The sequence below is a fragment of the Pelodiscus sinensis genome, chromosome 11 (assembly GCF_049634645.1).
Source record: "Pelodiscus sinensis isolate JC-2024 chromosome 11, ASM4963464v1, whole genome shotgun sequence".
NCBI lineage: Eukaryota > Metazoa > Chordata > Testudines > Trionychidae > Pelodiscus > Pelodiscus sinensis.
Genome location: NC_134721.1, coordinates 23,820,161 through 23,848,088, shown reverse-complemented (window position 1 = coordinate 23,848,088; position 27,928 = coordinate 23,820,161). Strand labels below are relative to the sequence as shown.

Here is a 27,928-nt window from a genome sequence, read left to right as displayed (position 1 = left end):
TGGAAAGGAAGGTGCATTTGTGACATTGCCCCAGCCCGTGGGAGAGTCCGTGCCAGGTTGCAGGGAAAAGTGGAGGATGTGCCCATGACTGATGCTGTGTTATGGGCACGGGCAGGACAGAATTAGTGCCAATGCTCCATTCAGGGCGTTGGGAGCCTGGGTGCTGGGAGCGTCGAGTTTGAGGAGCTGGGACTCACACTCAGCCTCATTGGTGCTGGTGGGGGTGATTTGTACTGTGATGTGCCTAGGATTCCCAGTCGTGAACCCCATTGCACGAGGTGCTATACACACACACAGCCTCTGCCTCTGGGCAGTGTGGGTTGTACTCCCTTCAGGCCAGGTTGGGGCAGCTTGTGGCTGGGCTTTCTGCATTAGGCATGGATGCGTATCCCGTGTGAAGCCCTTTCCACTAGAGCACCGCCACAGTGCTTGCTAGAATAGGACAGGAGCTTTCTACCCTTTGCGGAGGCACGGGGAGGGGAATGCCAAAGGGGCGTGCCAGGAGCTGCGACTGGAGCCAGGAACAGAGCTCAGGTGCCCTGACTCATGGTGTGCTGCTCTGCTCCCCACGCAGCACTGCCGGGGGCTGTGTGCATTATGAAAGTTTCGCTTCTCTTCGGGATTTGAGGGAGGCTCAAACCTGGAGGAGTACCTGGAAATGGGCAGAGAGGGAAGGCAGTGGGAAGGGGGGCAGTCCTCATGGGCAGTGAGTGACCGGCTGGCTAACCCTCCAGCCCTGCCCTGTCTGTCCTACGCCCTGGCCCTCTAAACCCCAGCCAGCCCCCGTTGTAGCTGTTGGCCCCCTGTCCTGCACCCCAGCATTGTGGCCTCTGACAGACCCCTGCCCAGTACTAGCGCACCCCAAATCCTGGAGTGCCGGGGTGCTGGGAAGTGCAGCCCAAGCCCCCTTCCTTCCACTGGGTGGCCCCACGGCCTAGCCTTCCCAGCTCTGGAGTGCCATGGGGGGCAGAAAGCACTGGCCACGCTGCGCCCCAACCCCTGTTCACCCCTTCCAGCCCCAGTGCTGGGCAGAGAGCAGCCTGCTGCACGCCGGTTGGAGGGGGCCTGACCTGGGGCGGTGTGTGGGTGGGGCCACCCATAGCTGTTTAGGTAGGCAATGCCTTCCCTTGTGTTACCCGCTGCCCAGGCCAGTCCTAGGGGCCTGACGTGGAGTGTTGGTAATGGGGAGGGGGGAGGGGGGAGGCGGAAGCCCAGCTTGTGTCAGGTGAGGAGTGGAGGGCTGGGGAAGCTGGCAATGGGAGCAGTCGGTGAATGGCACAAGGAGCGCGAGGAATGCAGTGGGGCGTGCCAGGGAGAGTGAGGAGGGGAGCACAGCACTTGCTGGAGAACTCCCAGCTACCAGTGCACACTCCACTTCAGCTCCTGCCTACGACTCCCTGAGCAGCTGTCAGCTCCTCCTTGCAGCGTTACACCCTGCCCATAGGCCCCAGCCCCCGCACCCTGGGAGGGGGCAGCGCCTCTCCCCACCATGTGGAGCCCGTCCCTCTCTCTCGTAGCTCAGGGGTGTCTCTCTTAATTAAATACATTTGTTTTGTAAAACTGACTAAAAATAATCCGGGGCTGGTGCATGCAGGATGCTGGTGGTGAATCAAAGGCGCCGCTCTAATTAAACAGGCCCCGGTTTGTTTGTGAGCCGCATACATTTCCATGCTAATCAGCGGCACACTGGGATCCTGCCTTCCCAGCCCCGTATCCTCTGCCTGATTGGGAGCTATGCAAATGCTGGAGTCTGTTTATTACACCGGGGACTGCAAAGCTTTCCGCGGGCTGTAGAGTGCTGGGGCAGGGGGAAGCTGGTGACTGTGGGTCTTTGGCTTGCCCCTTAGGGCTTTGAAGTGCTGGGGGGCGGGGATTTGTCTGGGCTTTGGGGTGCTGGGTGGGGGGGGGGTTACTCTGCATGGAATGGGTGCGGGTTGGAGAACCCAATTTCTGTTGCCCCTTTGCTTTTAGCAGCTGGAGCATTGGGTGTTTGGCGGCTGGATTCTGCTAGATCCCCAAGGCTAGCACACCCCATTCGGGCCTCCCGCCTGGCACTCCGCATCTGTCCCCGCAGGAGCCAGATTGTTCTGTTTCCCATTTGGTAGTGAAGAACAAGCCTATCGCACGCTCTCTGTCTGTGCCCCAAGACTGGTGTGTGGAAGGCCCATGTTCTCGGCCTGCCTTGAGCCTGGCTTTATTGCTGTGAGTGTCATACCGAATGGCAATGTGCCCTTCCCAGGGGCTCAGTGTGAGCGAGGGACAGGGTCACCAGAAGGGCTGGCTGTAGTAGCAAGGCCAGGAAGCTCTGGATGATGCCGCTTTATTTGTGTGTCCGGATTCCTCCTGGAAATGGGCATGGGGCCTCCTGAATCAGTCAGATGCCTTCTGTGCAGAGGCTGCCCATGGCTAGGTTCACAGGTTTTCACATTAGCAAGTATCCCCAGCAGCTGGAAGTGGGATGCTAGATGGGGAGGGCTTTGAGTTACCTCAGAGAATTCTCTCCCAGGTGCCTGGTTGGGAGGTCTTGCCCACATGCTCAGGGTCTCTCCGATCACTGTATTTGGGTCCAGGAAGAAATTTTCCCTTGGGTCAGATTAGCAGAGACAAATATATTGACAAGCTAAAGGGAGTCCAGAGGGAAAGAGCAAAAATAATCAGGTGGCTTCAGGGCTTGGCTTCTGGAGAACGAGTCCACATACCCTGGCTGAGCAACAATGAAAGGGAAGGTGGCTCCGGCCTGTGCCTCTCTGAGGGTATGTCTACACTACCCCCCAGTTCGAACTAGGGGGGGTAATGTAGTCATACGGAGTTGCAAATGAAGCCCGGGATTTGAATTTCCCGGGCTTCATTTGCATAAAGCCGGCCGGCGCCATTTCGGCACGGGGTACGACCTAGCCGGCATTTAAAAATGGCGCCGGCCGGCTTTATGCAAATGAAGCCCGGGAAATTCAAATCCCGGGCTTCATTTGCAACTCCGTATGACTACATTACCCCCCCTAGTTCGAACTAGGGGGGTAGTGTAGACATACCCTGACTGGGGCAAATGCCCGGGGGGATTGGCGGCCTAAGTCTGAGCCAGTGAGGTGGAACAAGAAGCAGTGGGATGAAAGTGAGCAAAGGGAAGTGTGGGATGAGTAAATGGCAGGATTTCCTGATCCTGTCCCCACAGCGAGAGCTCCGTGGATAGGGATGCTGGCAACTGAGTTCTGGCACGACGGTGTAGTGTAGTCGTGCGGTGGCTGGGGGAGGTGGGCTGGAGAGCCCTACCCTCTGCTCCCCACCCCTGTTTGTGTGCAGATTGGATAGGAGAAAGGAGGGGCCCTGGGCAAGGGGTGCATTACATCTGCCAGATGGCAGAGAGGGTGGGAGAGCTCTCCTGAGCCCGGGCTGCTGCACCGGTGCTTCCCTGAGGCAGCCAACCCCCCTGTGAGGTCTGGAGCCTGAGGCCTTTCTCACCCGGTTGATTCCTGCTGCTGTCTGATTTTCATGAAGTCAGTGGTGGCTCTTGTCTGGCTCTTGTCATTGCTTGTGGTTGGGCCGGAAGCCACGAAGGGCAGAGGCGAGTAGAAGGGGACAAGTAGAATTATTGGGAGAGAGGAGAGGCCTCCTGACTAGGGTCCGTGCGTGCCTGAAACCCCATTGTGCATGCCTCGTGGCTGTAACTGCATCCTTGCCCCACTCCCTGAGCCGCTACAGGATAGCCCCGTGTCACAGTGCTAACCCTCTCCCCTCTGGTCCGCAGATCCTGGTGGACTTGTCCAATTCCAGCAAGCAGTATGAGAACGTCGTGGCCCACGAGGGCAGCTCCATCCTGCGAGACTTGGTGCTGAGCCCCGACCGCCAGCATATCTACGCCATGACTGAGAAACAGGTAACTGCCCAGAAGTCGGGCTCCTCTGCTTCCCCAGCAAGGCCCAGGTGAAGATGGCACTGACGGGACCTGCCTGTGGTGCAGTCGGCAGCAGCCGTCTCACTCCAGTCCGGCAGTGGTGGGGTCCCCGCTGCAGTGCTCAGGCACCAAACACGTGAGTAAGCAGCATGGTCGGGACAGAAGCTGCATTGCTCCTGCTGCCCCAGTCGCAGTGCACCAGCACTGCCTCTCTCGTCTCTCCAGAGCTGCCGAACGCGGCCTGAAGGCTTCCTTTGAAGGTGGTTCTGCTCCTTGGTCCGCCACCATGTAGGATCTTCCCTTGGCCCAGTTTCTGCTATGCCTTGGGGCTCTGCAAGCCACCGCCCTCACTCCCCCTCGCCAGTGCACCATCCAGCAAAGTGGGTGGTTCCTGGCTGTTCTGCACTGGTATTGCTGTTGGCTCAGCCCCACTGGGCGACAGGTGGGGGATCTCTTACCTCTGCTGCAGAGAGCAGGGGCCAGTCCAGCTGAGCCAACCCACTACAGCTCCCTTAGCTTGTTTCTGTGCTGCCCACGTTTAACATGACATGGTTTGCTATGAAAGCTTGGCAGTGCTGTCTATGGTCATGAGTGTGTTCACAAGGATAAGTGCACGAACCTCTGTGTGTGCGGGCATGGAGCTTCCAGCTCTCTGGACCAGTGTTGTGGCCCTGGGAGGTCGCAGTATCTTCTGGCTGCCTTCAGCTGTGAGCTGGGGATTGCCAGGGTGGCCTGTGTGAAATGAGTCTGTCAGTTCTCAATCCCGTGTCTGCTGGCCAGGAACCTGTGGGCCAAGAGTCACTGACTGGCCCCTTTTGGACAGAGCAGAGACTGAGGCTGGAGTACACGGTAGCACCTGGATGCTGCTGTAGATGGGGGAGAGGAGTACAGTTCAGCGAAGAGCGGGGGCACCCTGTTGTGGGAGCTTGGCCTGCTTCTGCCCATGCGGAGATGGAGGGATCCAGCCCCCAGGGCTGTTGGTGCATCAGGACATTCCCACAGGGGAAGGGGGAAGTAATAGGGGTTAGGAAGTCTCTCTGGGCTGCTGTTTTTGCCTTGATATCTGTCCCTGCAGGGGCTGCTGTGTCTTTTGTTGGCCTGCCAGTGACCTGCTAGGTGTGTGTCTCTGCCCCGGGGGCAGACATCCCCACTGGACCTAGTCACTTGTGTGCTGCTGCCTTGTGGTCCCGTGAGAGGGAGGCTGCTCAGCAGGCTGTCCCTCCCCCACACCCACGCCTGCCTGCCCTGCTCCCTTAGCTTTGGTGGACATCCAACCGGGTTTCCTGCCCCCCCCCCCCCATCTCTGGGACCTGCCTGCAGGGTGACGGAGTAATACTGAGGCCCGAGTGCAGGTAGCTCAGTGCCTTGCCCCCAAAGCCACCATTCCCAGGAGTGCACCAACAGGTACCTAGCAGGAGTTCCCCTGGCATGGGCAATCCTTTGCCCTTGATAACTGCTGGCAGCCTCTGGAGTTCCCCTTCCTTTTGGGGCTATGGGTCTGTCCGACCCTTTCACTCAGTGTCTGGCTAAACTCCTGAGCAAAGCTGCTTTCCCTGCTGGGAGGATTGGAGGAGGGGGCAGGGAGGAAGGCCGACAATAGGAATGGCAGCCGTTACCCAGAAGCGTGCTCCATTCACCTCCCCTCATGCCTGACTCCCTTGGCAGGGGAATGGAGGGGCGGCATGGAAGCCACTGGCTCTGCCTGGCTCCTTGTTATCTGGTGCGGATGTTCTGGGACTGCTGGCTCGGGGTGGTGAGAGCACAGCGCTGCCTCGCGTCTCTGTGGCCACGGTTGCTAAGGCGGGCTGGCTCCAGCGCAGGCAGCGTTTGAAGTCGGGTGTGTGAGAGGTAGATAGGAGGATGGCCCAGGGCTGTTGTTTCGGCAGAGTGAGGAGGAGTCCTGCGGTGCGACGGCATAACCGTTCGGGGAGCTGTTCCCACGCAAGCGGAGCTCTGAGCAGTTGTGTTCCCTCTCCACCCTCCTCCACCATCTCCCCCCCCCCCCATGATCAGCAGGGGGATTTTAGGCACAGATCTCAGCGTGTTCGCTTCCTAGCAAGCCCCCTCAGCCCCAGAGGCAGGATGCAAGTGGCCCACTGGTTACTGCACTGGGCCGTGAGGCTTGGGTCCAGTGTCCTAAGAGGTGGTGGAAGAAAGGGCTGTTGTAGGGCGGATGCGGTGTGGCTAGGGACTGTGCCTCCACCCCAGACTCTGCCCTCAAGCCATGCCCCCTCTGTCTGCTCTAGGGATGCCTCTTGCACTGCCCAACAGCTGTTCCATTCCTGCCCCTCACAGTCAGAAGGGAGACGAATTGGGCCCCTGAGTGGTAACTTTCTGCACAGCTTAGGTCACTGTTGTATTTGGTCCCTAGTCTGCACAGCCTGCGTCTCCAGCATAGCACCCGTTTCAGTGTGGGTGGGGCCTATGAGTAGTCGCTGCCTCATGCTGAGCCTTCCTCTTGCTTTCAGGCCTTGTGGTTGGGTGGCAGGGCCAGTATCCTGTGTGTGAAGTGAGGCTTGTAGGTTCTGCGGAGAACCACCCAGAGGGATCCCAGTTTTGCAGCTTCTCTTGGGCTCCGCGAGGGAGGCCTGCTGGCCCAGTGGGTTGCTATGGGTCTCTGTCTATGCTGTGAATGTGGGCAGTGGTTTAGCGCTGCTTAGTTACTGCTAGGCGGCCACTGGGGATTGCCTGTTCGGATGCTCAGAGCTGTCTCCCCGCCTTCGCTCCCAGGATCCATAAGGCTGGAGGGTGATCTTCTCTGAGCAGATGGCAGCCTGGCTCAGGTGGCTCAGGATTCATCGCCAAAATTGGTCCCATGGTTAGACCATTAGGTTCCCTGGGCTGGGCCAGGTACTGAAGGGGAGTGTCACATGAGCACTGATCCGAGCACTGCCCCATGCAAACCTTGCCATGGCGTACAGTGTCCTGCAGATCCAGGGCTGGCCTGTGGCATGTGTTGGGAGAGGGACTGGCACTGGGCGGGAAGACGACCTGGTTCAGCTCCTGCCTGCTAGCCCTGCCATAGCAATGCATCGATGGCCAAATGGGGTCATCTGGGTGGATCTGCATAGCAGTCAGGGCTGCATGCTGGGTGGCTGCTCCACTGGGTCGTTGCTTGGGGGATACGAGCCACCCGTCCTCCTTCACGGCAGGCAGGCTTGCTGGAGACGTGGCTAATGAGGGGTCAGTGCCTACGTTCCTCAGACAGCCGTGTCCGGTGCCATGACAGCATGGCTGACCCATGGTGAGCTGTGAGCACTCGTCCCCTTGCAGAGTGCTTACCCGAGCTGCGTCTGGCTCAGAGGGCAGCTAGGGCAGGGATGCAGGGTGAGCCAGGGGGACAATAGGCCTCTTGCCTCCCTGGGAGGGAGTCCTGTGGGAGCTGTGTCATGGCCCAGCCTCCTGGACAGGGCTGTGTGGGCGAGCTGTGCATCGGTCTCATTCAGTCTCCTAGACTGCGCGTGGCTGGGATTCCAGTGGAACTAGACTCATGATAACTCTCCAGGCCCTTGCCCCAGATGGGGGATGCGGAAACAGGGCCTCTGTCCAGAAAATCCTGGGGGATAGAGCAGCCTATTTCCTCCTCCTCCTTCCTGCCAGCTCCTGTTTCTGGTTGACAATCCGCCAGCAGCTTTGAAGAGACCTGTTCTGCCTGGCTGGGAGACTCTCTCGGCCAAATCCCCCTACGTTGGTGTCTCCTCAGTTGTGAGCATGGCTCAGTTGTGTATGGCTCAGTTGTGAGCATTGCAGCACCAGTCCCTAAGTGTCGCAAGCTCTTCCGTTCCCCTCTACCCATCCCTGCCAGCTAACGGCAGCAGGATTGTAAGCGGGCCCTAACTCTTCCTTAGCAGAGCTGCCTCTGCCCTTGGCCCTGGGTTCAGCTGGATCTGGCCAGGAGTTCCCAGGCCTCAGCTGTCCCCTTCTGACAGATTGGGGAATGAAGCGACAATGGGAGATGGTCTTCAGCTCCAAGGCAGTAGCTGAAAGAGAGACTGTTCCTTAGTCTGCAGCCCATGCATGGAGATTTCATTCTCTCCATAAGCCCCTGCTTTCCCCACCTGTGCTGCCAGCCCCATCCCAGAGGCCCTAAGCTGTGGCCAGCTGGGGAGCAAGGAGTGATGACCACAAGGAATGGTCTGATGCAGGAACTGCTCCATGGAATTGTCTGGCCTCGGTGACGCAGGAGATCTGACTGGATGGTCCTGCTGTTCTCCCGGGGCCTGATAATTTATGGATGCTCAAGGGCACTTTGAATCACAGGGGGTTTCCTGCTCCCCAAGGAGTCAGAGGGCTTGAGGCTATGTATGGGGGGATACGACAGGGAAAGCCTGGAAACTGGGGAGGGAGGGCCCTAAAGCGAAGGGCGAGGAGGAAATTTGAGAATCTGTTCCTGGCTGCCTCCCTGTCATTGTGCTGTTGCAAATCTAAGTCCTGGCTTTCAAAGTCTCCCCTTGGGGATATTTGGGGAGCAGCTGGGCAGACAAGGGGTTTGCTGAATGAACCCCAACCGGAAGGGATTTATTGCGGAGCTGCATTGTTTTTCATAGTGAGGATAGCAGGATGTTAACCCTGTTGTGCTGGGTGCTGTACAAACAGATTGGAAGTGGGATTTTGACATTTGCTTCTGCAGCGTCTGTCTCTTTGCTGACAAAGCAAAGCGCTCTCTTGCCTTCTGAAACCTCCTCCCACCCCCCTCCTCGCCTTTCCTCAGTAAAAAGAGCTCTTCTCCAGCCTAGCCTGGTGTTATCAGGGTGTTGCTGGAAAGTAATTAAATGAACAGTTGTAAAAGAGCTCAGAGGGCCAGAGGAACCAGGGGATTTTAATCAAATCTGGAGGAGCAATTAATAAAGAGCCTGTAACCCTTTAAGGCCAACTCCTGCTGTCACGTATCGGAGAGTGCAGGGGTCAGGCTTGCATCTGAAACGGGCATAGGGGCTGTACAATGTTCCCTCCTTTTCCTAAACTCTGGTGAGTCCAGTTGTTCATTGTGCTCTGCGGAGCTTGGGTAGGTTGCCAGAACCCCAAGCCATTTGCCTTTCCCGAGGCCAGATCTGCCTTTGATTCCAGTACCTGAGTCATCTTAGAGGTGAGCTCGGTGGGGTCTCCGTCTGGTCCCTGTTTGTGTATCACAGTCCCGGCACGACAGCTCTTATCATCTGCATTAGCTGTTGGCCTCATTCCGGAGGCGGGAGAGGGATAGCTGCAGTTCCAGACTGGAATAGCAGTGGTGGGCTGCTGGTCAGGATTGAGGGATGTCTGTAGAGTAGTGTAGTAGCTCAAGGTTAGGGGAGCTGTGGGTCAGAGTGGAGGGGAGTGGCGGAGCTGTAGGAGGAAGTCGGGGCTCGGACAGTGGGATGATGGGTGACTGAAAGTCAGGGTTGAGGGTAATGGGGTTTGAGGAATGTTGGACACAGCCCTGCATCCCTTTCCATGAAAGCCAGAGAACACAGCAGGTTGAACCTCTGTGGTCCGGGACTCTCTGGTCCAGCTGGATCACGGATGTTGCTGGACTCTGAGGTTGCTGGAGGCTGGGAGCAGAGCCGGCTGCTAGAGCCAGCGGGGCAGCGGAGCCCACAGCCGGCTGGTCTGGGAAGCCAGTGGGGCCACCAGAGTCTGTGGGGCGGGGATGCTGCTGAGCCTGCAGCCGGCAGAGCCAGGACGGGGAGTGCTGCAGAACCCGCAGCTGTGGGGACCACAAGTGCCAGCAGGCCTGGTGGAGCCATGAGCACTCACAGGGCTGTCGTTGGGGCTCCTGGAGCTTGCAGAGAGGTTGCCCCACTGCTCCCAACCTTCCCTGGTACTGAAAACCCTTGTTTGAGACTGATCAGGTCCCAAGGGAGCTGGACCAGGGAGGTCCAACCTGTAGAGAGGCTGTGTCTGTGCCGGGAGTGCAGGATCTCTTGGGTCCCTCATAAGCTACTTTTCTCTCTCAAGGTTCAGTCGTTCTTGACGGAAGTAATGTAGCTTTTCTTAGCCCCGTTGCCTCTGGGTTGAAATGAACTCAGTGTTCCATTGGCTGCTGGGAGCAGATGCAGAGCCAGCATTGCCTCTCGCCATTGAGCTTCCTAAGGAGCTAAGCGATGTGTGGGGCCCACTGGGGCAAGCAGAGGTGTCCTCACATGGTCCAGGAGCTCTCAGGCTCTTTCCTTCTGAGCTACCAGCAGGGGAACTCAGGCTGGTCCCTGTAGGAGACTGTACATTAGGTCCTGGAAGGCTGTAGGTCTCTTCCTAATCACCCCAGATAACCGCCAGGTCATTGGGAACCAGGTTAGGCTGCTAGAGGTGAATATCCTCCCAACCCTGCTTCTTTTAAAATCTCCCCCCTTCACTGCAGTTGCAAGGGTGACATCTGACTCCTGTCATCAGGGGCTGTGAGCCCGTTAGCTGGTCCCAGCTGATACGTATGGAATGGCCCTGCTCCCCAGAACTGCATTGTTGGTTGCGGTGACAAAAGCCACGGTGCCGCCACGAGAGCTGGGCTGGTTTAGGGACCCCAGTGTACTGTACTGGCAAAGCGTTGCCAGTGAGCGACAGCTATCCCGGCCAAGCTGTGCCGTGTGCCAGTGCAGCGAAAGTCCAAACTGTGAGCAAAACAAGCCAACTGGTGAAAGTGTGCACAAGGGCCTCTGCCTGTGAGCGGTCTCACCTCACACCTGTGACTGACTGGCATAGGTTAGCAGAAGTCTATAGCGGAGACCTGGCCTACCTGTTGTCCTAACCGCAGGATTTTGCCCTGGAGTGATGGGAGGGAGAAAGAGCCTGTGGAGGGTGAGGGGGGGGGGGGGGTGAAAGGAGAGGTATGTGGAATCCTCACCATTGAAAGTCCTTGAGAACAGGTTGGGGACACACCTGTCAGAGATGGACAAGGCTTCCTTGGCCCTGTCTCAGTGCAAGAGCCTGGACCTGATGATGACTTCCAGCCCTTTGTTTCTGTGGTTCAATAATGAGGAGAGAGCAAAAGGCAGGGACATCTAGCATGGGGGGCGCCAGGTTTACAGCTCCCTGAAGCTGGGGGCAGCATGGGAGTTAATACCTTTGGGGTCCAAGTGCTTGGGATACAACTCTGATGCCTTCCCTAGTGGTGTTTGTGGTCGTGCTTATGTGAGCTTCTTGAGGGGCAATCAGGGAGCCATTTGTGGGGCTAAAATAACCTGTAGTCTAGTGGGCTCATGGGACTGCTATTGCTGGGGGGGCAGATTTTTCCTTATTGACTCCCGAAGTGCTTCCCAGGGGCATTAAGCATGAATACATGCTCACCGAGGTCCTGCTGCTGCCTCCTGAGACAGGGAGGGTGCACTGGCCTCTCTGGTCCCAGCACTTGTAAAAAATCAGGTGTCTCAATGTTGCCCCTTGGCAGCTAGATTTAGGGTCTGTCGCTAAAAGCTCTGCCCTACGTATAGATGCTGCCAGCCTAGGCTCAAGTCCTGAGGCAAGCTGTAGTGTTCTCCTTTATTGGGAGAACCAGCTCTGTTCAGCCCCTGCTGCCTGCAGGTCCCATGTGCTGTTGCTGAATAAATATCAGAGCCCCCTTCCTCCCACATATAGGCAGGAACACTTGTACCACCCTGTGGAACTCTGAGGGAACCCTTTTCCAGAGTAGCCATAGTGAGGTGCTGTGAGGCAGCACCGCAGAGTCAGCGAGGGGCGTCTGCTCGCATCACATACTTGCCAGGGCCTCACAGATGGGAGGGGGAGATTGAGTGTCCCCAGCGTCCCTGCTGGGTTGGTGGACCCTGGGCAGTCTCTGGGGAGCAGAGCATGAGATGAACGCACAGGAGAAGGGCCGTTGCCTGCTGCCCCAATGCCTCAAAGAAACACTTGGGGCACCTCGGGTCGTCAGAGCTACACATGAAGCAAGCCTGGGGTCTGCTCCTATATTTTGTTAATCCCTTCCTGTCTGAGGGTGGGGCTCTTAACACAGTGTGGCGTTAACTGGGCAGGGGATCCAGCCCCTGAGCGGTGTATCCCCTACAGCCTTCCCTTAATCATGGGCCTGAACCACCTTCCCTTTCTCACTTCCCTCTCTCCCCCAGTTACCCCTTCTATCCATCCTGCCAGACCCTGTATCTCCCCACTCTGTCCATGCACTGGTTGCATCTGCCTCTGATCCTGCCCCCATTCCGCCAGGCCTGGCTCCCTTTCCAGGTGTGTGTTGTGGGGCTCCCCAAGAGGTGGATGGATAGGAACAGGCTGCCTTGGGACTTTTTGATGGGCGTGCTCACAATCTGCCTCTCTCTCTCCCCCAGGTGACACGGGTGCCTGTGGAGAGCTGTGAGCAATACAAGAGCTGTGCTCTGTGCCTGGGCTCCAAGGACCCCCACTGCGGCTGGTGTGTCCTTCATAACATGTGAGTACGGCAGGCTCGTGCTGTGTGCCTGTGCCCGAGCCCCATGCTCCTGCTCTCTCCCCAGTCACTGCAGGGCTACCCATGACCAACCTTCACTGCTTCCCCCCGAGCCCTTAGCCAGGGCGCAGCAAGTCCTGCCCCAGCCCAGCACAAGGGAGGCGTGTTTTGTTGGGGGCTGAGCATGCTGATGGATTTTTATTGTGTGCGCTTTGTCTGCCTAGGGCTTGTATTGCTGCCTGTCAATGTGGTATCTGAGTGCCTTCCGCAGTAAACAGTCTGGGTGACCGACCGTCTGCTGTGCCTGCAGGGACTGCTGGGCCTTGCCGACACACAGCTCAGCCAGGCCTCCCCGTGCTGACTGGAAACTCCCTCTAGTGCGCTCCCCAGAGATGCTGGCCAATTAGCCTTGCTTGGGTGGCTTCCCAAGGTGCTCTTGGGGAGGTCTGTGGTACATGCTCAGCCCCTACAGCTGTTGTCAAATGGCCGGGAAAGGCAGAACAGCCCATCTCAGCAGATATCCTTGTGAGTCTCCGCTTCCTCTGCTGTGGGGGTGCTGTGACTTTCTGACTCTGGGGAGCATGTGGGAGCAGACGCAAGCCCTTCCGAGAGAGGCGCTGGCTGAGGGTTGGTTCCCTGCCAGTTTCCAGCTGGTGGCAGCCCTGCCTGGATGATAACGGCCTGTCTGCCTGGCTTGTACTGTCTCTCGCTGGCTCCTCCGGCTGCACTTCGTCCCCTGGAGCCAAGTGGTGCTGGGAGGGTGATTGATGGCAGCCCGCTCTGAGTCGCCAGCCATCTAGCGCGTGGAGTATCGTGAGTGTCAGATCTGCCGGGTGGCTAAGGATTAGACGTGCAGCTTCCCATCCTGATGGGCAGGAGCTTCCCTTTCCCCGGCAGTGCACATTAATGCAGGCCACCCGGCAGAGGAGACGCTCGACCCAGCACCCTTGTGCAGCTGTTCTCCAGCCCTTCTGGGCGCAGCAGCTGCTGGGGCACCCAGGGTGCTGATGTGTCAGAGTCTGGATCGTCCCATTAGCCCTTTGGCATCCTGGGTGTTTCATCCTGTGGTGACTTTCCTCATCATGACCAGATGTGGTTTGATGGTGGCAAAGTGAGTTGTTGGAGCTCATCCCAGACCTGAGCAGACTGGTGCCCATAGTGCAAAGCTACCACCATGCCTGGTCCTAAGTCCCACCCTTGTGAAGAGCTTCAGCAAAGAGGTCGTGGACTGAGGGCCTTGGAGTCGCTCTGTGCATAAGTGGCAGAGGAGAGCCTGTCCTGATGCTGACTCTGGCCTCAGTTGTCTCCATAATTTCCACTCCAGCTCATCTGATGAAGACAGATGAAAGCTCACGTTCCTATGTATTTGATAGTCTCTCAGGTGCCACAAGATTACTTGTTGTTTTTAAAGTTACAGACTAACACGGCTACCTCTCTAAGACCCCACCCCTAGGAAATACATGGTGGGGCTTAGCCTGCAGTGGGCGATGGACTTGGGGAGCTAATCAGCACGGCCCGTCTTTGTGCTGTGATGCTCACACCATTCCATCTAGGCCAGAAGTACAGTAGCTAACCTCTTTGTTACTCAGGAACTTTGTGGAAAGCAGGCGCTTTACCTCTCAGAGGCCCCCGTTGTTGAGGTCCCCACTGGCAGCACCAAGCCGGTGTCAGTGGCCAAAGGCAGGTGGCTGTTGTGTGATGGCGCAGCTTGGGGAGAGGCAGCGAGAACAACCAGGCTTGCATAGCGCCAAGACCTTACTGTGTGCTGGCGCCCTTAGCAGGGAAGGTAGGCTGCAAAGTGCAAGCAGCGGGTGAGAGATGCTGTAGAATAATCTGCCTTGTGTGCACAGCCCATCCAAAATGCAGAGTCTCAGGCGTGGAAGGCAGCAGTCCAGGCTCAGTGGATAAGCTCTGCTCTTTCTCTGAGTGCTTTGGGATCTCTAATGTCCACAGAGAACAAGCAGGAGCTCAGTGTCTCTTCTCCGAAGGATTCACGTGCAATAACCTGCATGGAATCAAGCTGATTGGTTTGGAAGGGCAGAAGGCTGAGCTGAGCCTGCTGGGATTTGTCCTGGTGGCTGTGAGGGGAGTGGAGCCATAGGCATGGGGAGCCGTCTCCTCTGGAGTTGGCCTGTGGGTGAAAGGGGTAGGCAAGAAGCAGCGAGAAATTGGGGGAGAGAGACCCAAACATGGTTTCACACTGCACTCCTAGGCAGACCCAATGAGCCAGACAATAGGCCCCCCAGCTGCGGGATATTTTGCAGTGGTGCACATGAGGTCAGTCACAGACAGGCGGAGAAGTTAAATCGCAGGGGCCCCTCTCTCTGCCTTTCTCCCTCCCTGCCTGTGTCTGACAAGACTGGGAGTCATAGTGTCATTTCAGAGGCAAACCACAGGCAGGCAGTCATCCCTCACCCGTATTTACTGCAGGGAGGGGGCAGTGCTAATGGACTGTAATTTGCTCTGGACAGCTGGCAGGGAAGCCTTTCACCTTGCAGCCAGGCTCCCAGAACTCAGCTCCATGTGCAGGAGTGATGGGAAAATGGAGTGAAAAGTAGAAAAACCAACATAAAGTGAATGGATTTTCTTCTGGGGCTCGGAATTGAGAATTGCCTTGGAAGTGTGTGCCTTCCTGGCAGCGCTCTGCCTTTGTACACATGCAGTGTGTTTAATTAAACTCTGAGCCACAGCCTCCCTGCATGGTCACTCGCAGAGGTGGGGAGAGATGGGACAGAGCGTATTTTGGGACTCCGAGGTATGGTGTAGCACTGGCATCTGCTCAGGAGTTAAATTGTTCAGATTAGATCCAGGGCCTTGGAATGCATCCAGGCATCTGTCTTTCTTTTCTTTTCTTTTTTCCCCCTCCACTTAAATGGACTTTTCCCCTAATGCGGCGATATTGTTGTTGATAAAGGGAAGGGAAGCAAAGGGAAGCTCTGTAAGCTCATTAAGGAGAAGCAGTGTATCTTGAAGGGGCTGCAGAACGGGCAAATGGCCCCCATGCCATGAGGGCTGGTAAATCCACAGCTGCTGTCTGAATGATCTGATGGCGTATGAGGGGCGGAGGGAAGAAGATGGGAGACCTTCAGCATGTTCTGGAGGAGCTGGTTGAGGGAGAAGGGAGTAAGTTAGTACGCTATTGGCAGAGTCCATAACTGGGTTTAGGGTACAAGCCACCACACAGTTAGTCCTGAGCACCATCAGAAGAGCTGAAGGAGAGGGTTTGATTATTCCAGGACATGCTGCACTGCTGGCCTGGGGTGCAGCTGCAAAGCCATGTGATGTACCCAGGCTGGAGTAGCAGCGAAGTGTACTGCAGCGGCAGAGCCGTGTAATGTACCCAGGCTGGAGTAGTGAAGGGTGCTGCATTGCTGGGCTGGGGTGGCTTGGAAGACAGCCTGCAAAGTCCCCAGGGCTAAACTATCTGGGGGCACTGCCTGCTGGGTGTGATAAATTCTGTCCAGACACCTGCTCTAGGACCAGGAATAGTTGTTCAGGGTTCTAGGGGGGGCTCCTCAGTCTGTCTGTCATGTGGTGTCTCTTCTCCATCCCACCCTAGTAAAGCTCTGAGCTGTGAGTTTAATAGCATGCAGATCCTGTTGTTTCAGCCAGCCACCGAGCTCTGTGTAAAGCTCAGTGCAGGGGTCACTTCCTGTGACGTGCCCTTCCATTGCTTTGGGTAGTTCTTAGCTCTGAACTTGGGGGATTCTCCTTCTCTTCACTGTGGCTGTTTTATTCCTTTGCAGCTGCTCACGGAAGGACCGATGTGAGCGGGCTGACGAGCCTCAGCGCTTTGCCTCAGACCTGAAACAGTGTGTCGAGCTCACCGTCCAGCCCAAGAATATCTCTGTCACCATGTCCGAGGTCTCGGTAAGCTGCTCAGCCTGCAGGTGTATAAGTGTCACCCACGCTAGCTTCATCCTGGTGTGATAGCAGTATAAAACCAATAGAAAGAAAGGGAAGTCAATAGCAATGAATTATAAATTACAAGTTCTGAAATCCAGAAAATTGATAAGGGAAGCTAAAGACAGGGTAAAATCCATTTCTGGCAGGACAAAGGAAAATATGGCTTTTTTAAAAGTATATCAGGAGCACAAGAAATCCTGGAGATAATAAAATTGTTAATAATGATGTGGAAAAGGCAGAACCGTTCAATAAATCTTTCTGTTCTGCATTTGGAAAGAAGCAAGATGATGTACTTATATCACTTGAGGTTGATGAAGTACTTTCCAGCTCATTAGTAACTAATGGTGCTGTTAAATAGCATCTACTAGGGATAAGCATTTTTAAATCAGCAGGCCCAGTTAACTAGCACCTAAGAACTGGCTAAGGAGATTTCTGTCTCACTGATGTTAGAGTTTAATAAATCTCTGTTAATATAGGGGGAAATTCCACAAGACAGAAGCAATGCTCATGCACAAATATTCAAAAAGGCATACCAAAGAGGGCTGTTGGGATGACCTGCCTCACTACAGGCTGCTTAGCCTGACGCTAGTGCTGGGCAAAATAATGGAAAAACTCGCATGGGATTCACCCAATAAAGAGTTAAAGGATAGGAATATAATAAATGCCGGACAACATAGTTTTACAGAAAATAGGACTTGTGAAACAAACTTGAATCCATTCTTCGATAAGATTACATGTTTGGTTGACAAAGATAACTGTGGAGATGCCCTATACTAGGATTTTGCAATACACACCACTGTGAACAAAAAAATTTGCACTATATAGTCTCAAGCTAGCACATGTTAAATGGATTAAGGCCAGCTCATCCAAAAGCAATTGTCAACATGGAATCACCATAAGATGGGGTTGTTTCTAGTGGGGTTCTGCAGAGACAGCCTTGACACTTGAGTATTTTCATCAGAGATCTGGAAGTCATTATAAAATCACTGCTGATGAAATGTATGGATAACATGCAGATTGGCAGAGTGGTTAATGGTGAGGACAGGGCAGTCAGAGCCATCTGCATCACTTGGTAAGCTGGATTCATTCAAACAAACTGCATTTCAATACAGCTAAATATAAAGCAGTGCATCTAGGAATAAAGCGTGCAGGCTATACCTCTGGAATGGGGGGCTCCAAAAGCAGTCCTAGTGAACAAACAACTCAACATGGCTTCCCAGAGTAATTCTGTGGCAGAAGGCGCTAATGCAGTCCTTGGCTATGTGAACAGAGGAGTAGTGGGGAGGGGCTGGCTGGTGATTTTACTTCTGTAAGCAGCATAAGAGAGGCCAATACTGGAAGACTGTCTGCAGTTCAGGGGTCCACATTATCAAAGGAAGTGGAAAAATTGGAGAAGGTGCAGAAAAAGAGGCACACAAATATTTGAGAGCTGGAGAGAATGAGAGTGACGTACAGAGCTCAATCTGTTTATCTCCGTGAAAAGCAGTTGGAGTGGTGACTTGATTATGGTGTCTGAGCACCTTCTCAGGGAGAAAATACCGGGTACTAACGGGCTCTTTAATCGAGCGCAGAAAGGCATGACAACAACCAATCGCTTCAGTTAAAGCCAGATACGTTTGAATTAGAAATAAGGCGCACATTTCTACCCGGGAGGGTGATTAACCATTGGAACAGACTCTCAAGGGAAGTGGTGGGTTCTCCCTCTCTTGATGGCTTCAGATCAGGACCGAATGCCTTTTTGTAAGAAATGCTTTAGCGAAACACAAGTGCTTGGGCTTGTGCAGAGGTACCTGGATGAAATGCAATGGCCTGCCCTATGCAGCAGGACAGACCAGGTGATTTCATGATCCCTTTTGGCCTTCCACACTCTGAATCTCACTTGCTTCCTTGCCCCGAGGATTTTCAGAAATGGGAGCCAAGCTCACCTCCTAGATTTCGGGGAACACATGGGTACTGTTCCTAGTCTGACCTATTGGCTGGGCTTGATCTGGTTGATCATTAAGGAGTTCCTCTTCTTAGCTGATTCTCTTGTGTGATATTTTCCCCTCCTTTCCCCAGCTGGTTCTGCAGGCCTGGAATGTCCCAGATCTCTCTGCTGGGGTAAACTGCTCCTTTGAAGATTTCACGGAGTCTGAGAGCCGCATTGAAGATGGGAGAATCTACTGTAGCTCTCCATCTGCAAAGGATGTGATCCCCATCACTAGGGGCCGGGGTGAGTGGAGGAACCACACTTGGCCTATGTCACCTTCCTCTCCAGAATCTAGGATAAAATCCTTTTGCAGTGGCTGCCTGACATACCACCTTCAACCCCTGTGCCCTCTCCTGCCATAAACACAGCCCCAGGCATGTGACCCTCTGTTCTCTGCCCCCCCATCCGCCTGTATCACTTTGCAGAGCATGAAACTGAAGGAGCTTTGTGCAGTACTACCTGCCCTGCCAGCCAGCCAGGAGGCTTTCTGAAGGAGAGCCCCGCTTTTTAGCTCAATAACTAGGTAATTGTCAGCTATTTGGGGTTCATTGGGGTTGCTACATGTAGACATCAATCAACCCCCCCCCCCCCGCCCCGCACAGGCCTTGCTCCCTCGCTGAATAGCCACTGCTTGGTTCCATAGGCCCCTCTCTGATCTGTGGCCCCTCTCTGAACAGTGCGTGAACCTTGTTCTCTTTCAGGCGACAAGCGGGTGGTCAAGCTCTACTTGAAGTCCAAAGAGACTGGGAAGAAGTTTGCTGCTGTGGATTTCATCTTCTACAACTGCAGCGTCCATCAGTCGTAAGTGACTTGGCTTCATGAATGTGCTCTGGGGAGAGGTCAGACTAGGGCATGAAAGACAGACAGGCACAAGCAGGTAGGGAGAAATGTCAGCTATGTACATAAGAAACATGTAGACAGGCCCAGTGCTAGCTGTGTGGTATGGTTTGCTGTGATTTGGGATAGGATTGTTGGTGATCTAAGACATCTGGACTTCCACTTACGTTTGGTGTAGTGAAAGGGCAAGGCTGGCTAGGGCCTCTGCGAACAGGAGGAGTCTCCAAAGAGACATACTTTTTAATTCATCCCAATCTTGTTGTGCAGCTAGGTGTACATTCCTGCGGCATCTCCAACAGAATAGTTTGCAAAGTTCCAGTTGGATACCCCTGTGCGATCTCATGGAAGGTTGTTACCCTGCTCAGTTACACTCATGACAGTCGGGTATCTGTGAAGGCGTAACTTGGCCTGCAGAATTGGGCAGGGAAGAGCTCAGATGTGGGACATTCTGAGCAGAGGCAGAGTTGTCAGGGCAGCCAGGGTGCTCATTCACTCTCTTTACTTTTACACGGAGTACTTGGACCTCGAAGCTGGTGTGAGACAACGGACATGGAGCCCCACAGTGCCTCTTGCCGAGACACTGCTCATTGCAGAAGCTAATGTAAGAACTAGGATTTTCTTTTTGGAAAGCTTTGGAAGAAACAGGAACAAGTTGGATACTTACCAGAATGCAACTCCTTAGCAATTCCTGTGACTCAACCTGCTCTTTTAGGGGCTGAGTGTCTTGTTTTTCCACTGAACGTTTATCATGCAGGGCAGAAATGACTTGGCTCTGCAGAACTCATGAAATCTTACCAAGGGAGTTGAATCCTAGGGCTTTTGTATGGCAGGTTGGAAAGTTCCTGTGAGGCTGAAAGGAGCACCCTCTACGTTGGGGCTTTTGCCCAGGAGTTTCCTAAGTGGAAGTAACTGGATTAGCTTTCTAAGCAGGCTGTTTTGGAACCATCTTTAAATGTTGATCTAGAGGGTGTTTGAGTCATGCTTACGATAAAATATGGGGTGGGATATGTGGACTATTAGGATGTGTAGTGATGGGTGATATACTTGGCTAGTATGGCAATAAGTGCAGTATGCAAACTTTTATTTAGAGAAGAGTCTTGGGTGTACTTAGGTGAAGAATTCAGAGCTCAAGAGTGTGAGTGGGTCTATTCTGCCAAAAACCTTGTGTTCAAGAGACAGGGTGATCAATGATTCCAGCAGAGTGAATGTCTGGCAATATGTGTTGGAAAGTTTCCTTCAGAAGAGTTTAGCTCCAAATCAGAGGGGCAGCCTGGAGCTGTGCTACAAAAAGCCTCTTCAAAGACAGTTCATCAAGCAAACTGGGTTTTCAACTTTGATCAGGGAAAAAGCAGTTGAGTTGCAGGTCTCCCGGAATGCTGCCTGGACACCTGCAGTGAATATTCAGGCTTCAGCCTCTGGAGCTGCTGGTGAACAGGAAAGCTTGAATACACCCTAGCTCAACCTCTCTGCCTAGGAGGTGTCTGTTTCCAAGAGGAATTGGGAAGGGGTGGTAGGGTATGAAAACAGGGCATCAGAGCAGAGTAGCCAGGACGACGAGGAAGACAGACATGGCTGTGATGTACCCAGAATTGCCCTATCCAGGCATTTGGATGCCAGGGGAGGTGAGGCTGGACCACCTGTCGCTTCTTAGGGGGAGGGAGGGAGGGCAGATCTTTGCTCCTTTGGAGAGCGAAGGTGGCAGGAAAGAGAGTTTTAAAACTTGACTTTTCCTCTCATCTTAACCCTAGAGAAGAACTCTGTCTCCCTTCTGGTTGCGCAGTCTCAGTAATGTTAGATCAGCTTGCTCTGGGGAAAGCTGCATGTCATTATTTTGCACATTTAAAAAGCAGATGTGATTTAAACATATAAATAAGTAAAAGAAAACTACAAGCAGCATCAATTGTGGCCACATTGGGGGCCCATCTCCTTGGTCTAGAGGGGAGAGGTGGTGAGGGAAGTGGTATTTTATTTTATGTGCATGACGTAGAAATAAAAACCCATAACAAAAATCCCTGCCTGATTTATTACCAGGTTGAGGTTTGATTTTTAGATGCATTATTTAAGAAGGCTAATTATGGATGCATTAATATTTATGGGCTCTGGGTTGGAGCTGATAGAAAAGTCCTTGTTCAAGGCTGTTGAACATTTTTATTATTTTCTTTACGTCAAGGATTTTAGAGTTTGGAGGCAATTTTAATTGTGTGCCCTGCAGTCAAGTCATAGCCAAAGAACATGACAGTATCCAGGGTGATGCAATACATTTAAATACCATTTGCAGACAGGTGGCTTTAATGGATCTCTTCAGAGTTAATAGCCTTTTGCATCCAGATTTCATATTTTGCAGAGGAAAATCTATAAGTCAGCTTGATAAATTCTGTACTAGGACTGATGTGCTTTTCCACAAGGTTGATGTTTTACTGTGGAGTTTTCTGATCAGCATCTATTTTGTTTTACTCTTACATTTAGGCAGCTTCAGTTAGGTCGGGGTCAAGGGCCTGAGTGTTGAATCACTCCTTTGCTTGCGGATGAAAGCATTGCGAGATTTTCAAATCGTTACAGTAGATAGAAGAATTGTGAGCCAGCTGAAACAGGAGTAGTTGCAGAGAAGTCCGAGGAAATTCCACCAATTTACACCAGTGAAAATGCTGGCCTGGTGCGTTCGCAGCAGAGCTACGGAAAAGTACCTACAAAATTTGCAACTAAAATCCTTTTGCAGATTATGGCATTGGTCCTGCCGTATGTGGAGAGCCTTTGATTCCTGTTAACCATGTGTGACCTGGGCTCGCTGGGCATTTTTAAAGGGCACTGGGAATCTTGGTCTGGCGGCAGGGGAATAATATGGTCCCCTTCCTCACCTTTTTTATTTTTTTAAGGACTCACTGGGGGCTGCACCCTCTGCTCGCTGCGCTTGTCTACCCTCCTTCTCAGGCTCTGAGAGAACCTGTTGATGCTGATGACATGATGTCATTCTGTTGTCCGTCAGGAACATTCTGTCATCCGGCAGGAAAAGCTTTTTTATAAAGAGAGAGAGAGAGATAATGAAAATGAATCATCAGTAATCAAAGATGAGCTTAAAATGACTTGTTTAAAACGTTTCTTCTGTGAATGTATCCTTTGGAGAGCTACCTAAGGGGACTCTCTTCTCTTTCTTCCTGATTTGTTATCTTAGGGCTCTGTACTTCCAGCCAGCACCCACAGACATGGGCTTCTCTTTCCTCTACCCCTCAAAGATTAGCATAACCACATTTCTAGTGAATTTTATTGGCATTTCGCCTTTCCCTGTTTATAGGGATCTGTGCCTGGGGGAGGAAGGTTATGAAGTCGTTCCCTGCATTATTACTGCTAATCACCTCGGGTGAGGACAGCAGGAAGAGTTTTAAGCAATCTCCTTTACTTTTCTGCTTTGCTGCTGCTTATTTTACTTTTTGGACCTCTCAGTTTGGGGGGAGGGAAAGCAGGCTGGTCACTTTCTATTTCTGGTAGGTTGTGTTTTCTGTTTCTCCAGCAAAGTGCTGCCATGTTGGGTTTTCTGATAGCCCAGGGGAATGTTGAAATCAGCAGCCACAAAAGGCTGTTTATATTGAAAGCTTTTTTAAAAACCCATGCATACAATTCTACTGGTGTTAGGTTTTTGTAAATAGTCTCTCTGCCCCCGCCCGTACTTTCCTTCCCGACCTGTGCAACCAAAATCTCTGGATCCAACATCTGGACTGCATTCAGTCTTCTTTCTGTTGTAATTTCCTCTGGTGCAGGCATTCTCTTGGTGGTATAACGGCCCTGTCACCCCCCCTTCCCCCCACGTTGCTGCAGAGTGGTGTTCCTGCTCATTTTTTATATCTGTGGGTGGCGTGATTTTTGTTATGTGTCCCAATATGGAGGGGATGTGTCACGGAACAAAAATCATTCTGCGCACAAACAATGTGTGGCGGGGGTGGGGGCCGAAGGTTAGGGGTACAGTATCTGGGATGGGGCTGGAGACGAGCGGTTCAGGGTACAGGCTGCTTTGAGGAGAGGACTATCCTCAGCCCTTTCTCACGGCAGCAGCTTGGGGCCAGGTGAGAGGTGCCCGTCCACGACTTCTGCAGCTCTAGTGAGAACAGGCAGGGGAGGGGCACCTGCACCCCAGCTTGGGCAGGTCTGGGCTAGGCTGAATGGGGACTGGGGAAGGGACGCATGTCCCCTTGGGAGCCAGCGGCAGCTCTGGGGCACCTCTGGATTGGGCACCGTGGTCAGGGGAAAGGCGTGGATGAGGGTGAGGTGCCCCAGCACAGAGTTGCTGCAGCCGCTCCCTCCTCCCACATGGAGTGGCTGTTGTAGTTCTGCCGCAGCAGCTCCGTGCTGGGGCCAGCAGACCGAAGCAGCGCTCGGTGCAACAGCCTGTGCGGGGTTTTTAGGCAGCTGCGCAGCCGCTCAGCGTAGAGGACTCATATCTGCAATGTGGGTCTGGCTGGGAAGAGTGTGTTGGGGCCGGAGGGCGTGTGCGATTGTCCCAGATGTTCTGTGTTCCAGAGCAGCCTGTATGTGGCTGTGTGAAGTTGCCATAAGGTAGAACAGCCGGTAGTGCTGACGTCTGGGCTTAGAGTTTTCCCGCTTGCCCACTCCCACCCGGAGCTGGATCTCTTGCAAGGCGGGAAGCAGAGCCATTGTTCCCCATGTAACTGGGACATTACAGCATCAGTGGGAAAGCAGACCTCGTCCTGAACAACATTAGGCTTGAACGAAAATAGAAGCTAGCCAGGTTTGCTTGAAAACAAGTCAGTTTGTGTTAGTGACAAACATCAAGCGCCTTGTTCCTGATTCCATAGGAACCTCTTGCAAGGGAAGGACACAGACAAGGAGACAAGGAAAGGACTGTCAGTAACGGCCCCTTTTGGGAAGCTCTGGATCTCCACGCTCCAATTAACAAACAGGAATTAGGAGAGGCTTGGAGTCCTCCTGATAAATCCAAGACGGGGAGGAGGAGGGGCGCAGGACTCCCTTTTATAAATGCCCCCATGAGTTAATCTGTTTTGACCTTGTCAATATTTTCCACACTGCTTTGAGAAGAAAGAGCTATGACAGAGCCTCGCAATGACTCTCTGCTCGCTCTGCTTTACAGCGAGAGGAATCACCGTGACACTAGGAATTGGAGGCCTATAGCACCTCTCAATACAGATTACCCAATTCTCACTAATGTGCTGTTGACTGTTGACAAGGTTGCTCCACAGCTGATTTTTCAAGGCCAGTACTATGTGACGTCTGGCATACATGCAGAGAAGAATCTAGTCTCTGTTCTTTCAGAAAAAGCTGACGACCCAGGCTCCTGTTTATTAAACCTAGATTAGAACAAAGTATTTGTCTGCGTACTTGTTCCATGTGCTGGAGGCAGGGCTAGATTAAGACAAGATATGTCAAGTTTAAGAGGCCCCATAGCATTACCAAAAAATGGTGCATTATTTTAATAGGAAGGACAATGAAAATAGAATACTAAAGTTTTATATTTGCATATGTGCCGGTACATTGGTGAGGATGCTACTAAAAACTAGTAATATTTTTGTATTTAGTGACCCCTCATCATCTGAGGCCCAAATATGTATCTTACTTAGCTTGTGCATAACTCCGGCATGGGCTGGGGGCGTCTGCAGCTCTGTGTGCTGCCTAGATGTGGCTGAGCTTTCCCTGAAATGCCTGGGGGAGGCCTTTGATGAAGGAGTAGCTAGTTAGTGCTTTTAGTGTGAACTGTGGAGCTAGACCTAGTTCTGTGTGGGTTCACTAAATCTCTGGCTGAGAAACATACAGAGAACACCGGCTCTGTGGCACATCATTGTACCATGTACATTACAGCATGGAAAGGGGATTTAGGCACTTGTGCGACAATATTTTCTCCTCCCTCACCCTGGATCATAAGGAGGAGACTCTGTGATGATGGGATCCCATTCCTGGAGAAGAGCTGGGCTGATCAGGGACATATCTTGGCTCCCTACCAGCTTTGTAGAGAACAGAATGACTAAATGTATAGCAGGCTGTATTCTCTTTCTGGGATCTTTCCTCTGCAGTGGGATTCTCCTTAAAGTGTCTGTGTGTGGGGGAGAGGGAAATCTCTTGGAGCCGTATGCTGTGGGACCCCTATAAGCAAACTCTGTTTGAGTCGTGCTTCAAGGAGCAGTGAAGGCCAGAGCTGATGTGGAGAGACTAGGGATGTTAGATATCGTGTGATTGAATAGTCATGTAATCACGATTATACTAAGATCGTCTCTCCCGGGGCGGGGGAGCAGCAGCCAATGCGCTCCGGCCCCACTCCCGGGGAGACTGCTGCTGCCTCTCTATCAGTCTCCCTTATGCCGGCTCTGTGCACCCACCAGCCCCCCCCCCCCCTTCCTTGCTCTGCAGGAAGCAGCAAGAGGGAGCAGGCAGGTCCACAGAGTCAGCACACGAAAGGAGCCTGCTTGAAAGCTGGCTCCCCAACCGTATCGGCTCCAGCCTGCCCCCCTCATCCTCTGCACTGCTTCCTCTCTATCAGAGGCAGCAGTGTAGGGGCAGCGTGGGGGGCAGGTTGATCTGGTGCTCCTGGGAAGCCTGCGTAAAGCCAGCTCCTCACAGGCACCAGCTCCCGCTCCCACTCCCCCCTGCCCTTGCAGCAAGGGGCTGGGTTAGTGCGTGAAGTCAACAAGACGAATTGATAAGCCCAGGCTTATCAGTTAATCGTGTAGTCAGCTACACGTTGACATCCCTAGTGGAGACACAAACCCCCACGCTGATGGCAGGGGCCTCCCACTGACCCTGGGATTCATGTGGGTCAGTTGGGTTTGTGGGTTGGCCATGTCTTTAGGTCGGGGTGCAAATTCAGCCCCTCTGTGCTGGGATGGTTGAGTAGGAATCTCTCTAGGAAGAACCTAGTGTAGATTCCTTCTCTGCTAGCTCTGCTGTTTGCCGGTTTTCTGTCCCAATTGAGTGCACACTGTTAAAGGGGCCCTCCAGCTGCTTTGATAACCCAGCTAGTCATTCTGTGTCCAGACGTATGCAAATGACATGGCCCCGTTGTAAGCCGTAATTCCCTCTTTAAGGGAATTCTCTATAGAGGTAAAGACATAATGCCTGGTTCCCTTATTGACTCTAATAGAGCCTGTGCTCTCTGGCTAGCCAGCTGAGTGCAAAATCTGCCTAGAAAGTGATTTAGGAACTCCAGTCTGAGAGCGAGCTCCATCGAGGACCACACTTCTGAAGGGAGAATTCCTCCAAACTCAGGCATCTAGGAGGGGGAAATACTAGAAATGAGAGTGGGAGAGTACTAGCAGGAGGGCTGGCCTGGAGAAACAGAGCCGGGGCCATCCAGTCCATTCCATTAGTGCCCCCGCTGCTTCAGGGGGAGGTGCAAAAACCTTCCTTATGAACAGCCCAAGCAGATTTGTTCCCAATATTTCGAGGTTGGGGGAGAGTCCCCGCTGGAATCTCTTGGTTAGAACTTCCATTATAGCTTCTCTCTGAAGTCTTGAGCCAGGTCCCCAGAGGCACTAGTGCGGAGGGCTAAGGGGTGTGGGGTCTACTTCCCCAGTTTCTTCGTTTTTAATAAACTGCAGCCCTTTTGGTTTTTAATAGACTCACGTGGGCACCTCTGCAGAAATGAACCAGTTACAAAGCAGCAGACCTACTAGCATGGAAGCGAATTCCTCCTGTTGGCACAGGGGAACAGAGAAGGTCAAGTGGCATAGGGAGAGTTGTTGTAGCCATGCTGGTTCCAGAATATTAGACAGACGAGGAGGGCAAGGTACTATCTTTTATGGGAGCTCTCGAGCTCTGTCGACGCTTAGAAGCGTCTCTCTCAAACAGACGATGGTCCTGTAAAAGGTCAGATAGTGACCGGGTGCCTGATCTGAATGGGTGGCAGGATTTTGAAAAGCCACAGAGGAGATGGCACTCTGATGGCAATTGCGGCTGGGCTCGTACACGCCCATGCTCGTACATGGCAATCGTGGCTGGGCTCGTACAGGACTGAGGATGGCGCAGCAGGTAAGAGGGCAGCTGCCCCAGGACCCAGCAATGCCAAAGGGCCTGGGGTTCCAGCCACAACGACTGCGACAGCAGTGGTAACTGGAGCCGTGGGCCCTTTAAATTGCCACTGGAGCCCTGAGCGTCACGGTCTGGGTGGTGCAGAAGTGCTGGTGAGGGTAGGCGAGCTCCCAACTCCATCCCTTCTGCCTGAGGCCCTGCCTCTTCCGAGAGTGCAGAACAGCCCCCCCACCCCCACTTTGCCCCAGGGCCAACAATTCCATCAGTCCCCCTGACTCTGTACATGCTGGCATATGTATCCAGGAGGCTCAGAACTCTGCCCTGAGGTGGTGGCAGGGGTGCCTCTAAGCACCATCCGTGATCAGTAACAGAAACCCCTTCATACCTCCCAGTGAAGCCCTTCTGCCTTGGAGCCTCCCCCACCCCAGTCCGTGTTCTGAGCTCTCCCTGCTGCCTGTGTGGCAGCAGGCTGCCACTGACCCTGCCCCCAGAATGGGGGCACCTGGGGTGATGGTGGGGCACAAAGAAGGCAGCAAAGCAAAGGAGGCTGGGTTCATTTCTGCACCCCTGGCCTGGCGGGCGGGGTGCTGGAGTTGGTGTTTGTCCGAGGAGGTAGCAGGAAAATATTCTATTTACAAAGCTTCACTGAGGGCATCGTGAACAAGAGGCTCAAACAACACAGAAATGACTGAGCAACTGTAACTCTACCGAGGGGGCACTTAGGCAGCCTGCTAACTGTAGGCGAGGGAATGTGGCTGTGTTTGAATAGTGCAGCCCTGTCTCACAGGTCAGATTTTTTTTTACACGCCTCCATTAGGCAAATGGGATTTTAATGCATCGCTCCAGGGGCTGGGTGCTGCATGGCAGTGGTAGGAAGGCAGGGGCTGGGCTCTCTGCATGTGAATCATTGCAGCCCCTGCTCACTGCACACACTCTTCCAGGCCAGCTGTTGCCTTTTTTCCTTCTTTCATCTACAGCTTACAAGTCACTCCAGTGC

At 53.4% G+C, this 27,928-nt stretch overlaps 1 protein-coding gene across 7 annotated transcripts in view; it reads left to right on the top strand.

Annotated features, from left to right (window-relative positions):
- The window catches only part of PLXNA1 (plexin A1), a 356,246-nt gene that overhangs the window by 201,966 nt on the left and 126,352 nt on the right, over window positions 1-27,928 (top strand). For all 7 annotated transcript variants that reach the window (XM_075938786.1, XM_075938783.1, XM_075938782.1 and 4 more), the window contains 5 exons: window positions 3,743-3,871; window positions 12,136-12,236; window positions 15,980-16,103; window positions 18,198-18,351; window positions 18,810-18,909. In XM_075938786.1, coding sequence (XP_075794901.1) covers window positions 3,743-3,871; window positions 12,136-12,236; window positions 15,980-16,103; window positions 18,198-18,351; window positions 18,810-18,909 — 608 coding nt within the window. The remainder of the gene's footprint in view (window positions 1-3,742; window positions 3,872-12,135; window positions 12,237-15,979; window positions 16,104-18,197; window positions 18,352-18,809; window positions 18,910-27,928) is intronic.